This window comes from Natator depressus, chromosome 2 (assembly GCF_965152275.1).
Source record: "Natator depressus isolate rNatDep1 chromosome 2, rNatDep2.hap1, whole genome shotgun sequence".
Taxonomy (NCBI): Eukaryota; Metazoa; Chordata; order Testudines; family Cheloniidae; genus Natator; species Natator depressus.
The window spans coordinates 242,581,686-242,596,740 of record NC_134235.1 but is presented as its reverse complement, the minus strand read 5'-3'; the positions used below and the strand labels follow the sequence as shown (position 1 = coordinate 242,596,740).

General features: G+C 40.3%; 1 protein-coding gene and 1 long non-coding RNA gene across 2 annotated transcripts in view; one reads left to right on the top strand and one right to left on the bottom strand.

The window, feature by feature from the left end:
• The window catches only part of VIPR2 (vasoactive intestinal peptide receptor 2), an 83,917-nt gene that overhangs the window by 10,469 nt on the left and 58,393 nt on the right, over positions 1–15,055 (bottom strand). The window contains exons 6-10 of the mRNA XM_074943424.1: positions 13,379–13,520; positions 10,507–10,657; positions 9,025–9,085; positions 7,820–7,889; positions 762–853 (exon numbers count right to left, since the gene is read on the bottom strand). Of these exons, the coding sequence (XP_074799525.1) occupies positions 762–853; positions 7,820–7,889; positions 9,025–9,085; positions 10,507–10,657; positions 13,379–13,520 (516 nt within the window). The remainder of the gene's footprint in view (positions 1–761; positions 854–7,819; positions 7,890–9,024; positions 9,086–10,506; positions 10,658–13,378; positions 13,521–15,055) is intronic.
• Positions 1–15,055, top strand: part of LOC141981792 (uncharacterized) — a 111,944-nt gene that overhangs the window by 64,055 nt on the left and 32,834 nt on the right. The window lies entirely within an intron of this gene.

Here is a 15,055-nt window from a genome sequence, read left to right as displayed (position 1 = left end):
ATTCTTAAGTGACTTGTAGAAACTACAGGAGAATTTCCATATTTTTAAAAGAATCGTGATGCAACAGTAAGGTACCAAACATGTCACACTGGTTACAGAAAAAATACACAGGGTTTTATTGGGTATTTTTCATTTTGGTATTGTCAAAAAGTTTCTATCGCTTTTTAAATATGTACGGCAACAGCTTGTTTTGGTGAAGTGAACAGGTAATTAACAAGAAACCCTATTAAAAGGCCTACTGTGTGTGACTAGATGGCTTGGGGTTTTCAGTGCTCAAATTAGACTTAGGCATCAACATGCCATTTTTTGCTCTCAAGTGCCAATATCGCATCTACATCGGGATCTGGGCTTTTTTGGGCAGGGTCCGTCTTTTTATTATGTGTATAGAGCTTAGCACAATGGGGCCCTGATTCTGTATTGGGGCCTATAGTCACTAATAAATTATAATTAATAGTAGTAGTAACAATAATCAATACTAACCTTGTTAAAGAACTCTGTTCAGCAAAACACTTAAACACATGCTTAACTTTCAGCATATGCTTAAGTGTCATAACATTGTTGATTTCAATGTGTTTACAAGCTTTGCTGAATCAGGGTTCTAGCCCCAGCTATCCATCCATTTGAAAATGGGTACCACTGTATCAAATAGTTATCATAGCATCACAACACTGGATGGTTGCTGGCAGTCTGCTCCAGCAGAGGAAATCTTTAAATAGATTACTTTGATATACTGTATGAATTTTCTAGAATACATTACTCACTTGTATTGTGACTGATCATTGCCTCCGACATCGGGCGATCTTAACTTTTGCAGTAAAATTCTTATAATACTAATGAAAAGTATAAAATTCACCTGCAAAAGAAAATATATAAGTGACTTCAAGCTCCTCACTTTAGTATGCAGTGTGCTGGTAAGAGGTAAACAAGCCAGATTAGTCAGTTCATTAGTGAGCCTGGAGTGCTTGCTGCCAGAACATGTTAAATTGCACTCCCTCAGATCTACTGCTGCTTCCCTGCCTCACTGACGGTTTGTCACATCCAACACACCTCTGCATGACTGTAAATGCCACTATGGAATCATCCTCTGAGATACTTAAAAACTGACGAAATCCCTTTCCACCAGCAACCCCATTAAAGGGAATGTTCTCAAGCACAATGGGGCTTTGGTCAAGTCTCAGTACAGCCTAACGTTACATTAAACCCTTTGGTGGATTTACCACTGGTGGCCAAGGGATAATGCACATCCTGTTTATAACTCTTTCCCACTCTTGGCCCTTAAATCCCCTGTCTGGTGTTGTGGATGGGAAGCTGTTGTAGAGGTGACGTATTCATAAATCAACGATGAAAATGGCCTTCTTTGCATATCTATCTAAGGTAATGATATGGCCCCTCCATTTCCATAGTAAGTGTGCACCTCATAATCTTTAATGTATTTATCCTCACAACTCCCCTGTGACGTAGGGAAGTGCTATTGTCCATATTTTACAGATGGGGAACTGAAGTAACTGGATAAAAGGAAGTGTAATCTGACTCGGGGTGGGCTTGAACTCAGGACTGGAAATCAGAAATTGCTGCATCTGAATCCCATAATGTCTCCCATAATGTCTTCTTTGGTCTTTGGCAAGTCCCCAACCTTTCTGCCTCTATTCCCAATCTATAGAATAGATGCCTTCGTGCCAGGCACGTAAGATGGTGCTGGATTGTGTAACATGGTCTATAAAATACTTTGAACATGAACAGTGACTTGTAAATGTTAGGTGTGGTATAACATCCTACATCCATATAACCTTCTTCATCGTGCGTAACAGCAGTAAAGTGAGCTAACTCAGATCAGGGATGCAGAAGCATCAAGCACAAGAAAAAACATTCTGGTATTGAGCCAGGGACCAATATCTTATTTTTTATATTTAAAAAACAAACACAATAATCAACAGAATCACCAAGCTGTGCACCTAGCTAAACAGAACCTGCGTCTTGGTATGGGTAGATCCCTAGTCTTTCCCAACCCTAGCTCTGCCCCTGGTTGTTCAGTCTAATATTTTGATTGAAAGCTCTTTGAGGCACCATGACTTTTGGTGTCTTCTGTGCAATGCCCAGTATAATTTTTAAGTGCAAATATATAATAAATGATTATAATAATTGCATGTCATTCTGTGCCTGTTATTTACTGCTAAAGGAAATGCTAGGGCTAAAGAAGGGATGGTGGAGGAAACTGATAGGACACAGGATCCTAATTATATAAAAAAAGTTAGGAAGATTAGGTCTAAATTTTTTGTAAAAGAGAAAATTAGAAGGGGACCTCACTGAAGTAAAAGAAACAAAGAAAGAGGATAAATATACAGTCTGTCCATATGCAGAATTCCCAGTGAAGTCACTGTTAGTTCAGCAGAATTAGGCCTTCTCACTGTTGCCTTTGGGCCCACAGGTTTGTGTAATGAAGCATATTACAAAGGTCAGGGGATATACATTTTATAAGTATGTACGATAAAGGCAATATGATCTAATGGTTAGGACACTGTGGTGGCAGAGAGATTCTATTCCTGGCTTTGCTACTGACCTCCTGGGTCACCACAGTCAAGTCACTTCATCTCTGTTTCCCCTTTCCGTTTGCCTGTGTTTATTTAGATAATTGGGGCAGGGACTGTTTTACTGTGCATTTGTACAGTGCCTATCAAAATGGGGCCCTAGTCTCAACTGAGGTCCCTAATTTCTCCTGTAATACAAACTATTATCAATCATAAAACTTTAGAAACTGTGGTCCTTTTTAAAAAGGCCAATAAAATAATTGGTTTTCTGAGCCTCAGGGCATATCTTAGAGCACTATATTCAGGTGAACTACATATTCAAGTATTTGTATCTAGGTCTCTTTTGAGGCTAGTCAATTTTTTCTATTGGTCTTTAGTGATATACTGTAAGCATTGTGTATGGCTAACGTTAACCAAGTATCTTTGTTTGCATGATGTGAGTATCACTTCAAAAGATAGAGCTACTGGAGCATTAAATCCAGCCAAAGGGGATTAGGCATTTAGATATCATGGTGCTAAGTATCCTAGAAATACTTTAGATAGTATGTGAGATTATAATTCAAATGATCATTTAGGACAGTTGTTAAAGACCCCAATGTATCCAAGTTAATCTTAAAAATATATATTTAGTTTAGAGTCTCATATAATTTCAGTATGTTTAGATAACAAAATTAGAAGAAAATGACAGAGTACGTTCACACTTTAGGAGATTTTGTCTTCAGTATTGTAGATTTAGTTCTATAATATTCTTTGGGGTGGAATTTCTTTATACAGAAAGCAGATGATACACAATGTTGAACGAACTGCTAAGGACAGCAAATTAAGCCAATAATATAAATGCAGGAAAGTGTCGGGGATGGGGTACAGCAGTGAAGGTAAATGACAAAGTAGAAAGTTAGGAAGGTAGTGGAATGACATGAGACCAGTGATCTTATCATTTTGGCTGCCTTAAACTGACAGTAACTTTTGAACCAATTACACTGCGAGTACATGTATCACTTAAAATGTTCTTTTTGTTACTTCCTTCTTGATATTTAGTCCTTTACAGAAGTTTTAACGTCACAACAAGAGGGACACAACTCTCTTCTGTTGATATGATACATGACTGCTTCTGGTTTCTGAAAGCCTATTAATTCAGATTTGTGTCCACCTGAAAAGACACACAAATGAGAGCAGTCTGTATGGGAGAGGGGAAGGAAGAAGATCGCCGTGGCGGTATTTGCCAAATTGAAAACATGGGTGGTACTCCAAATGAACTGTTTGGCATAATACATCTCCAATTAAAGAAATCAGAGAGGCTCTGAAATGTGCACAGCATGACGCATGGAAGGCTGCCAAGGAACATTTCTCAGGCCAAAAATGTTCAGAGGAAAGACCAGGGGAAGGCCTCTGACATGCTGAATTGACTGTGAGGACTGACCCTGAAGAACTCACTTTGAGAATGCTGTTTTAGAGCAATCAACAGCTGATTAAATGCAATCCCCTAAACCAGCTAAAATAATTGGAAGTAACATTGAAACTAATGCCAACAAAGGGAATACTGAGAGAAGGTTGGTTTGTTATACCTATTAGAGGTAAATCCTGCTCGAGTCCCTTCACTTGCTTCCGAAATACATGTATACTCTCATCCTCATATTCAGACTGCCCCACAACTCTCATTTTGTCTCTATCTCTGCTCCCACTTCATCGAATACCCCTTCTTGCTCCATCTCTCACACTCCACTTTGGACCTACTTTCACGCTAGTCCATCTGGTGAGTACAGAACAGCCTCCCTTTTCAAATATTCCAGTTACCTTCCTTTTGCTTCATGAAAGCCTTCCTCAAAAACAACTTCTTTCACAGCTTTCCTACCTTAATCTCCTTACTGACAAACTTGTCCATAATGTCTTGCTTCTAATGGTTGTCTCATGTATCCCATTTATTTGCGGCAGACTGCACACTCTTTGGGACAGCAGGACTTTGTTTTCTTATACAGTGTGTTTTGCAAAGCTCTGAGAACAACAAAACAGAGCCTAGTGCTTCTGCTACTTAACCTCTGGCAAACAAGTTTCAAACTTCAAACCTGTTTGCCAGAAGTTACATTTAGGCATCTAAAGAAAAGTGGCCTCACTTTAACACAGGCATCACCTTTAGATTTCAGTGGGAATTGTGGATACTCCGGCCAGTTCTTCTGGGTGCTTAATGTCAGGCACCTGGGTGTGAAAATTAGGGCATGTGTACACTTGCAGAGTTATCTGACTAATAATAAATGGCCAGATTTTAACCTACTCCTATATATCTGCACAGGGTGCATAAAATAACACAGTGCTTACCTGGATTAAGAATCCAGGCACAGGGAGTAGAGAAGGCTGCATAAAGCTGCTATTCCCCTAATGACAGGTGGGTGCGGTGGAGAGTAGATGGAACCTTGATCTTCCCCCACAGAGCTGAACAAGTTGCATCATGCATACAACAATTTACTTTCCCCTTTGAGAAGCGGGGGGTGGGGGAAACATGACACGATTTGTAACTCTGACAGCTTTCCAGGGCTCTTCCTGTGCTGGCATAGGTAGGCTCTGCCTCTTATCAAACGTTAGGTGGAAAGACAATCTAGACCAAAGTAACTATTGCACCTTAACTCATCTGTTGCACTGGGGGATTGAATGTCCGTTCCTACTTCTTTTGGCAGTGCAGTTCAGCTCTCTGCAAATAGCCCAAATCCACTGTGAACTGCTCTTTCACAAATTAACACCACAGATACAGAATTAACATCTGGGTGATCACTGAATCCGACAGGAGTGTGATTTTATTTACACCTTAAGTAGCAGAAGCACAAGCCTCTGTTTTGTTGTTCTCACCCCTTAAAGCATGTTGCTCAGGAGAGAAAACAGATCTGAAAAAAGACAGCCAATCCCAAATGTGTACACAACCTGAGCCAATACAGTCCATGTACATGGACACTTCCATACTTTATTACTATATCAATTCAATTACCGATTTAAAAAACAGAGGGCTGGTTGTACCTCAGTGTAACTCTAGAATCAAATTAAGATTTGGTCAGTTTAAGACTCATAAGAGTTTAATTAAGCATCCTCTCCTCCATCAAACAGGCTTCCCAGCCTTTGCAGTAATCCTTCTAGAGCACCAACAAGTCTGTCAATATGCACTAGGATAACTGCTGTCTTCAGATATTGCAAGTTCTAGGACTTTTCAAGGGTCAGCTTGAAGCATTATTTTCTGGGACACCGAACCACAGAGGATAGGGGGATGGAATGAGTGGGGGGTGGGGCCTCGGAGAAGGGTCGGGGCAGGGGTGTTTGGTTTTGTGCAATTAGAAAGCTGGCAACCCTAGCTGCATACAGAGTAGTTGTTTAAATCAAAAGTGCTCAGTAGGTGCTTTAATTTCGCACTTTTGAAATATTTTGTATGATTTATTTTGTTTTTATCATTCAGCGTATTCTCCTTACTTCTCCAACTCCTTTTGGACTTTTGCTTCCCTTCATGCTGTACATCTGCTGAGTGTCCATCCCATTATGTAGAAAAACATTCATGTTGGTGAATCTTCATTTCATGTAAATTCACCCAGGAACCACCTTTTGCCCTGTCTTGTTTAAACAATGCAGAACTCACTCTTATGAAGGAGGAATAAGGTCCTTTGGATTAACACATAGATCATTCAAAAAGAATGAGGAATACTTGTGGCACCTTAGAGACTAGTAAATTTATCTGGACATAAGCTTCGTGGGCTAAAACCCACTTCATCAGATGCATGCAATGGAAAATACAGGAGGAAGATATATATATACAGAGACCATGAGAAAATGGGGGTTGCCATATCAACTCTAACAAGACTAATCAATTAAGGCGGGCTATTATCAGCAGGAGAAAAAAAACTTCTGTAGTGATAATCAGGATGGCCCATTTCAAACAGTTGACAAGAAGGTGTGAGTAACAGAAGGGAAAAAATTAGCATGGGGAAATAGTGTTTAGTTTGTGTAATGACCCATCCACTCCCAGTTTTTATTCAAGCCTAATTTAATGGTGTCCAGTTTGCAAATTAATTCCAGTTCTGCAGTTTCTCGTTGGAGTCTGTTTTTGAAGTTTTTTTGTTGAAGAATTGCCCCTTTTAGGTCTGTAATTGAGCGTCCAGGGAGGTTGAAGTGTTCTCTGACTGGTTTTTGAATGTTATAATTCTTGACGTCTGATTTGTGTCCATTTATTCTTTTGCGCAGAGACTGATCAGTTTGGCCAATGTACATGGCAGAGGGGCATTGCTGGCACATATCACGTTGGTAGATGTGCAGGTGAACAAGCCCCTGATGGTGTGGCTGATGTGATTAATAATAGCCCACCTTAATTGATTAGTCTTGTTAGAGTTGGTACGGCAACCCCCATTTTTTCATGTTTTCTGTACATATATCTATCTATCTATCTATCTTCCTACTGTATTTTCTACTCCATGCGTCTGTTGAAGTTGGTTTTAGCCCACAAAAGCTTAAGCCCAAATAAATGTGTTAGTCTCTAAGGTGCCACAAGTACTCCTCGTTCTTTTTTCTGATACAGACTAAGACGGCTACCACTCCGAAATAGATCATTCTGTGAGTGGACTGTCTATTTAGGCCCCGATTCAGCACCTCACTTAGGCATGCACTTTAAGTTAAGCTCATTCTTAAGTGCTTTGCTAAATTAGGCCCTTAATGAACACTATAATTCAGAAGCCGCAAAATATTACCAAATGAGATGCTGAAGGCTACAGCTAATTTGTAAAAAATGCATCAGATTGCATTTGTGTTTGTATTTCGCACTGGAGGTAAAGCTATTGTTATGCACACTAATGAGTACATCTTCAGCACAATGAACAAGAATTTAACTGCACATGTTCAGTTAACATTAATGAACTCTATGCAGCACAATCCCTGTGCAGCATGCTAAAAATGTCCTTCTGTGTAAATGTCTAATGTATGTAATTCTAGGCTACTAGTTAAGAAAAGATATACACAGCTGTCAGTCTTTTCCACTGTAATAATATTTATAAACAAAAGTAAACCTATAATCCACATGAAAAGTTTAACTTGATGTTTTCTTCCCCCAAGGTTCTTGAGCTGGCAAGAGTTTCAAACAAACAAACAAAACCAACCAGTCATTTAACAGGAGGCAGCTGAATTTTAAAGGCAATGAGTTTAAATAACCCGGGCATGTGTTTAAAATCTCCCCTACAAAGTAATTTATTTCATTACAATGGAGTTTTTGCCTATTCACTGCACAAGGCTGCAAACTGATATATAATTCATATTGCAAAATGTAGTTTACTTACTATAATAGAAACTAAAATTGGTAATCGTATAACCCACCAAGGACCACTGTGTTCATTTGTATCCCAGCAACTATAAAAAGAGTAAAAGGGAAAATTATGTTAATACTAATTTTATTTGGCAAGTGAGGTATGTGAAGACAAGTGTTTTGGATTTACAAGTCAAAACAACAATAGTCTGCTCTTGTGAATTCTAAGCAACATAATTTGATATTCTCCTGCTTTTATTTTTATTTTCACTGGGTTTTAATGTGCACATTCAAATCAATTAAAACAGAGATGTAACAGAGCAGTGTTAGAAGAAATCCAGGCAAATACCGTGGGGGACTCCCAAGTTTAGTTTCACTCTTTATGTCATGACACTTTTCCAATAAGAGTTTAGCTACAGTATCTGGGGCAGCAGAATGATCTGACATAACTGACAGATCCAATTAAAAGGATATAATTTACTGCTGGACTATTTGGGTTACAGATGAGTGGAACTGGTGTGGGAAATATTAAGAATAAGCCTTTATCTGAAAAATTGGACTCTCATTTTTCCCTTTAAATAATTTGTTCAGTTTTCCACCCCAAGCCATTTTACCCTTCAATGACCATCTAACTTTACAGTCAGTCATTCCCAGTGCCCACAGCCCCTGTTGACTTCAGTATGTACTGAGCACTTCTGAAGAAGCAGAGCTTAAAACTTCTGAGAGAATAGAAGCTACAAGAGATAAACCTTAAATAGCAGAAACATTTAATAGTTTGTAAGCTTCCAGCTGTGATGACCATAGCAAGGTACCAATTCAAGAACAGCATCACTTTGAGTTTATTTTTTTAGAGGTATTGCAAATAGGTTCCCTGAGAAGTTAGGAATAATCCATCATCTGTACCAGCTATTGCAGATGCCACTTACAAGAGTTTCTAAGTCATCTAGAGCCTAATCCTGTGAGGTACTCTGCACTCACAGTTACCAGGGATGCTAGTCTAAATTCTGACTCCCTTACATAGAAACTTAGGGAGGCACACCATTACAAATGGAGATGCATATTAAAATCATGCCACAGTTTTATTCAGATATTACAGTTAGCAAAGTGGATGAGCTGATAGACCAGGGGTGGGCAAACTATGGCATGTGGGCCAGATCCGGCCCCTCAGGGCTTTGGATCCGGTCCACGGGATTGCCACCCCCGGGAAGCGGCCAGCACCAGGTCCTCCTAGCTACTTACCCTGTGTCCTCTAAAAAGATCCTTGTCACTGTCCACAAGATGATGAATACTGTAGGAATTCCTAAGAAATTATAGTTTGTTATAGTGAATGATTGTAAAAATCTATGAACAGAAACCCCCTACCCCTCTTGTAACAATCCACTACTAGAATACACAAGCTCTGGCATGAAGCAAATGCAGCACATGGAATAATAAAGTGTAGCTGTAGCTGCAGGGTGGGGACCAGCGGCGGGTTGCAAATAATTTCTATCCATCTCCCAATGAAGACAAGCACAAGCAATTATTACAGGTGAGTGCATTTATTTCTTACAGAACATACAAAGGGTGCACACCCCTCAGGCTCCTGAGTGTGACCCTTAGGGATACAAATGCTATGCATCCCTGGACTAAATGAAGATAGATATTAGGAATGAAATGTAATGTGCAAATCATTTTACAAAAAAGCATTCACACAGACTGGTTCACTCCCATTTCCCAGCTACACCCAAGTATACTTTTATGATCAGTTTCTAAGGGCTTCACATCTATAAAACCTTCCTTTGGCTCTCGGGTATGAAAGGAATCAGTGTGTAAAAATGAAACAAAAATATTTACAGTATGTTGGAAAGTATATTAAAGATAAAGAATAAGGGACTGGCTGGCACAAAGAGTTGGGTCCAACTTTCACTGTCGGAGAGTTGAATTCAAATCCCATTTTACAATTGAAAATGAATTTAGTGGTCTGATCTTATATCGTACCCATGCCCATCGCATCATCACAGTGTTTGGCATTCTTTGCAGTTCAAGAGATTCCCAGCAAAGACAGGGCCATTTCTCTGGCAAGCATCTAAAGTGAATTGGCAGCAATGTGAAGGATAGCTTCCATAGTGTTTTCCTGTACAATGGGGCATAAGCAAGTGCTTCTAACACCACATTTCACTGAAGGCATTAAAGTCACTCCTGACTTTTAAAGAATACAATGAACATGTGGGGCCTGATTCATCACTGAATCTGAGCTCCATTCAGACACAGGAACTGGACATGTGAGAGGGAAGGAGAATGGTGGCTTTGCACATCCCTTATTCTGGGGTCAACCAGCCCGACACTGATTAGGATAACCTCAAGGCTGCCTTAGCTTGTGCCCAGCTGCTGATGGTTTCCAAGGGGCATTCAGGTCTGTGGGAATACTTGAGAAAACAGAAGTGTTCTGGACATATCCACTTTTTCCTGGCAATACCCTCTACATAGTCACTGTGCAGTGGCCTGTGAGGGAGTGGCATGGAGCCTTTGTGCCAGCTCTACATCCTTTTATGCCAGAACAATTTCTTGGTGGCTAGATTTGCATTGGTGGAACAGAATAAAGGGGCTGTCTTAGCCTGTGGAATCAGGCCCATGGACGGTAGCTGTCTAATCGGAGATCATGTTATCTCAGTGGGAAACACTGAGACTGACCAATCCATAGCTAAAAATAAGAATAAAATATGTATATATTTAAGTACTTACCCCAGCCAATCAGAAGATAGACTGTGAAATGTCTGTTAGGAGAGAATATTACCACAAGGAGGATGTGGAGGTAAAGTCCTTCAACTAAGAGCCAGTAAAAGTTTGCCATAACACAATATTGGAAAAATACCAAACTAGCCTTGCAGCCAACCTGAAGTGTTACAAACAAACAAGGATTAAACTTCTTGCAAAGAAAATGTAATATTTTGTTACAAACATTTTTCTACAGACCCAAGCTCTCTATATATTATGTTCTCTTATCTCTCCTGTATGTCAATGTACAATATATAGAAAAGTTATTTTTCAATGGCCCCTAGAAATAAGGAGATGCATTTAAAGTATAAAGAATGCTTATACAAAGGAATTTAGTTAGCCAAAACTTTATTTCTATGGCTTCCTTGCAGCCAATTTACTCAGAAACCTTGAAATCATCATGACATAAACATTAAAAAAGGAAGATACCAAAGACCATCAATCAAGATAATAAACACATATAACTTTATAGGTTTTCCTAAAAGTTTCCTAGAGGTTTTAATTTGTTAGAAAAATAACAAAAAATTGCCTTTGTGAATTTTCAAAGGTCAAAGTGAAAAATATAGAATTAGGTACCAAATGCAGTCCCACTGGTCAGGATGTAAGGATATTTAGAAAATAGTCCATCAAAAATATTTTTCCCCCACTGTGAAATTCTCTAGTGTTTCCCAATTTGTTAAAGACAACCAGAATGCATCACTCCATTATGACCTCTGCAATTTATAGTCTGTGTGATGTTTTTCAGAATGTACCGTTCTAAGATATCTGATGCTACAAGGAAATGTGCAGAGGGTTTCACACAGGGGAAAATGTAACTTTTTAAACTGTAAATTAAAATGTGGTTTGATGCTTAATTCTCTTTACAACCTGATTATGGCATGGCATTCAGGGTCAGAAGGCTTTATCTTGACTCAAAGTCATGATACACTTTGTGTCCATTTATTCCTCTTCGAAGTCTTTTGCCCTCCCTCTTGAAGTTAAGCCTGTAGCTGAGGCAGTTCCCAGCCAATGAATAGATGCCACCAGCCAGCCAAATTGTGTAAAAAAAGTTATTCAGTTTTAGAAACTGTTCATTTTAAAAGAGCTGTGCCAAGAGCACAAATAGCTCTGTGGAATGCATAAACATGATGTGAGAGTCAAACTCTCCAAGCTGTTACATAACTAAACCAGGGTTCAAATAGTGTAAGAAGCAGTACCTATTCCAAGCAACATCAGATCATCTCAACAACAATGCAACAGAAATTAGAGAACAGCACATTGATCTGGACCAGTCCAACTGCAAGAATATCCAGCTGCAAACAAGAGTAACTGCAGGACAAAAACAGAAACGACTTGGGTGCAAACAGGCATGATCAGGGCCAAGAGCCTAATCCTGCAAGGTTTTGAGCATTCTTGACTCCCTGAGATGTCAATCCAAGTGACCTGTTTACAATGATTTTACAGTGCCAGTGTTAAGTATTTCTTCAGTGAGAGTGTTTCAGTTGATGGATTGTGTAAATATAGCTTAAGAGTCACTTGGAAAAGGTTTGCACAATGGAAGAATGTACCTTTATCAATACAAAAATATTACACTGCATTTTTCTTCAGTTTTTTCTATACTCTAAATTTAGTCACAATGGGCAGGGGAAAAAACACTGTAAATTAAATTCTCTGAGGTCTTCAGCAGTGTCCGCAGATTTATTTTGCAGCAGTTCTGCTCCAAACCAAGGAGCTGGGGATACTCTATGCCAGTGGTTTTCAAACTTTTTTTCTGGTGACCCAGTTGAAGAAAACTGGGGCCGGGGATGAGGGGGTTGGGATGCTCAGGGCTGGGGCAGGGAATTGGAGCGTGGGGTTGGGGCACGGGCTTACCTCCGGCGGCTCCCGGTCAGCGGTGCAGAGGCAGGCTTCCCGCCTGTCCTGGCATGGTGGACTGCACTGTGCCCCGGAAGAGGCCAGCAGCAGGTCTGGCTCCTTGGGTGAGGCGTGCAAGCGGCTCGGTGCAGCTCTTGCCTGCGGGCACCCGCCCTCTCCAGCTCCCACTGGTTGTGCCCCATTGCCCCCCAACATATGAGCTGGACCTGCTGCTGGCCGCTTCCAGGACGGTGTCAGAATGGGTAAGGACTACTAGTTTTTACTGGCCAGCCACCAGGGTCCCTGGGTGCTGAGCAAGGTCATCCAGTGCCTTGGATTCCGCAACCCAGTACTGGGTCGTAACCCGAACTTTGAAAACCACTGCTCTGTACAATGTGATATACCATTTAACTGTTCAACCTTCTCAACCTCTGAGATTTTGCAACCCTGCATACTATGTTAATGCCTTATCCCTACTGTGCCACATGGTTTGCCATGAATGCAGATGACAGTCCTCCATCACCTTCTGGGGGTGTGGCTTGGTTGCTAGAGCCTTCTTTCTCTCCTACAAATACCCACTCAGTCTCTTATTGCTCTCCCTCCCTTAATGCCCCTCCTCTGACTCCAGATACAGCTGCAAGAGCCTTCTCAGAACATCTAGCCTTTCCCATTTCCCGGCTGATGTATCTTCCACTTCTAACCTCTACCCTGACTTACCCCACCTCCTTGCTGTCATAGTTATCCTGGGCCATGGCTGATTCTGTTTTTTTGATAACTGAAATTCCTCTGCTACCTGCCTGAATATCCAAAGCTGAATTAGCTCACCTCCCAGCTCTTCCGCTCCCTTTCTTCTCCTGCAGTTGCATCTCAGTTCTACCTGACACTAGTTCTCTCACAGCTCCCTCCACTGACAACTTAGTGTTCCCAAAAATTCACCAGGGATGCAGAGGTGGAGAGGGTTAAAAGGCAAAAATATTACACAGTGTAGCCAAAAAAGCTTCATTACCCATGACGACTGATCCTCTGAACAGTGAGCTGTGTTGGAATTGGAATAAAGAATATCATCCTTGACTAAAACAGAGACTGCTCTTAGAATGAAAGAGAGGAACAAGTTCAGATGGATGTAGTTCCGTGTGCAGTGAAGTTTTCTACATTAAAGAAGAAATTTTTTTGAAAAAAGCATTTTAGTTTCCAGGACAGAAAGGCTATCGTACAGTCTTTTGATTAGTCTTAAACTGTATCTTAGTGAAATGAACCTGTAGTGATTACCTGCCCTTTCTCTGTGTGTGACCCTGAGTAAGTCCCCTTTCAGAGTTTAAAAAAAAAATTCTGACCAGTGCATACAATTAAGGCATCTTTGACACCTTTTCAGTGTCACAGATTAAAAGGCCCTGCTGCCATTTTTTACCATGAAGAGTATATAATAAAGGTGATTTTTCATTTTCTATTTTTGGTGTGTTCTAGCCTTTGTCTTCTAGATTCCCAGTGAAAAGCCTAGCTCTCCTGGCTAAATTTCTGAAATACCCCTTCCTAATGTTTTCTTGTTGGAGTTTTCTGTCTTTAATTCCAATATTTTGATTCATAAAGTATGGACATCCTGGGATGCAGGTGAATGTATAAACAATTTAGAAATATTGTACATACAAAAATACAAATTGGACTGCACTTCCTTCCAGTCCATCAGGACTTAAAACCTTTACTCTTTAATCCACTTGCTCTGTGAAAGCTTGGAAACAGATGAGGTTTTCAGTGTGCCAGGAAAATTAAAAAACTCTAGTGGGAAGTAGGTTCCAGAGACAAGGACCTATCACCTGAAACACCCTTTCTCCAGCACCTTGTCTTTTAATGCAGCATTTATCCTAGCTGATCTCACTAAACAGCAGAGGAGAGAGGGAATCTATAAGGCAGACAGGAACCAAACCACTCAGGATTTTATCAGTAAAAAGCAACACCTTGAACTGCAGCTGAAAACTAGTACAGATTCGAGAATATTGTTGTTATTGAAGGAATGCAGACAGAATAGAATTTTATGGCAGATGACTGCATTCTGTGCTGCATTCTGAAGCTTCTGAGTGCTCTTCCGGCATAGACTTATGCAAAGAACATTAAATAATCCATTCTGGAGGTGACAAAAGCGTGGTCAATTGTGGTCAGCGCTGCATCTGAGAGAAGAAGTCATAACCTTCTAGCGTGGCAGAGATGCAAAATGAATTTTTCGCCTATTCAGCAAAGGACATAATCCCATGTTTTACTTTAAACACTTGCTCAGCTTCCATTGACTTCAATGGCTGTGCATATGCTTAAGAGCTTTGATGATGCAGGGCCTGAGACATCCAAAAGCAGCTGAGGGTCCATTGCTATTATAGTACATGGCTTAATACATCCCTATGAAAGCCAAGGTCACATTCCAGGCATCTAATTATTTTCCTTGGATAATTAATAGGAACAACATGTTTCTCTCTCATGCTGGATTTGAAAGAATAAAAGTCTAATCCTGCCAGGAGCTAGGTGCTCCTGAGAGACGCTGTACTCTTGCAGTTCAGTGAAAATCATAGGCGCTCAGGGCCCTTGCAGGTCAGGCCCTTACTGTAGTGATAGTTGCTAGATTTCTGTATGTGTAGAAATCTGCATATATGCAAACAGCAGCAAAGTCAGATATATAAAAAGTTTTATACAAAGCAGA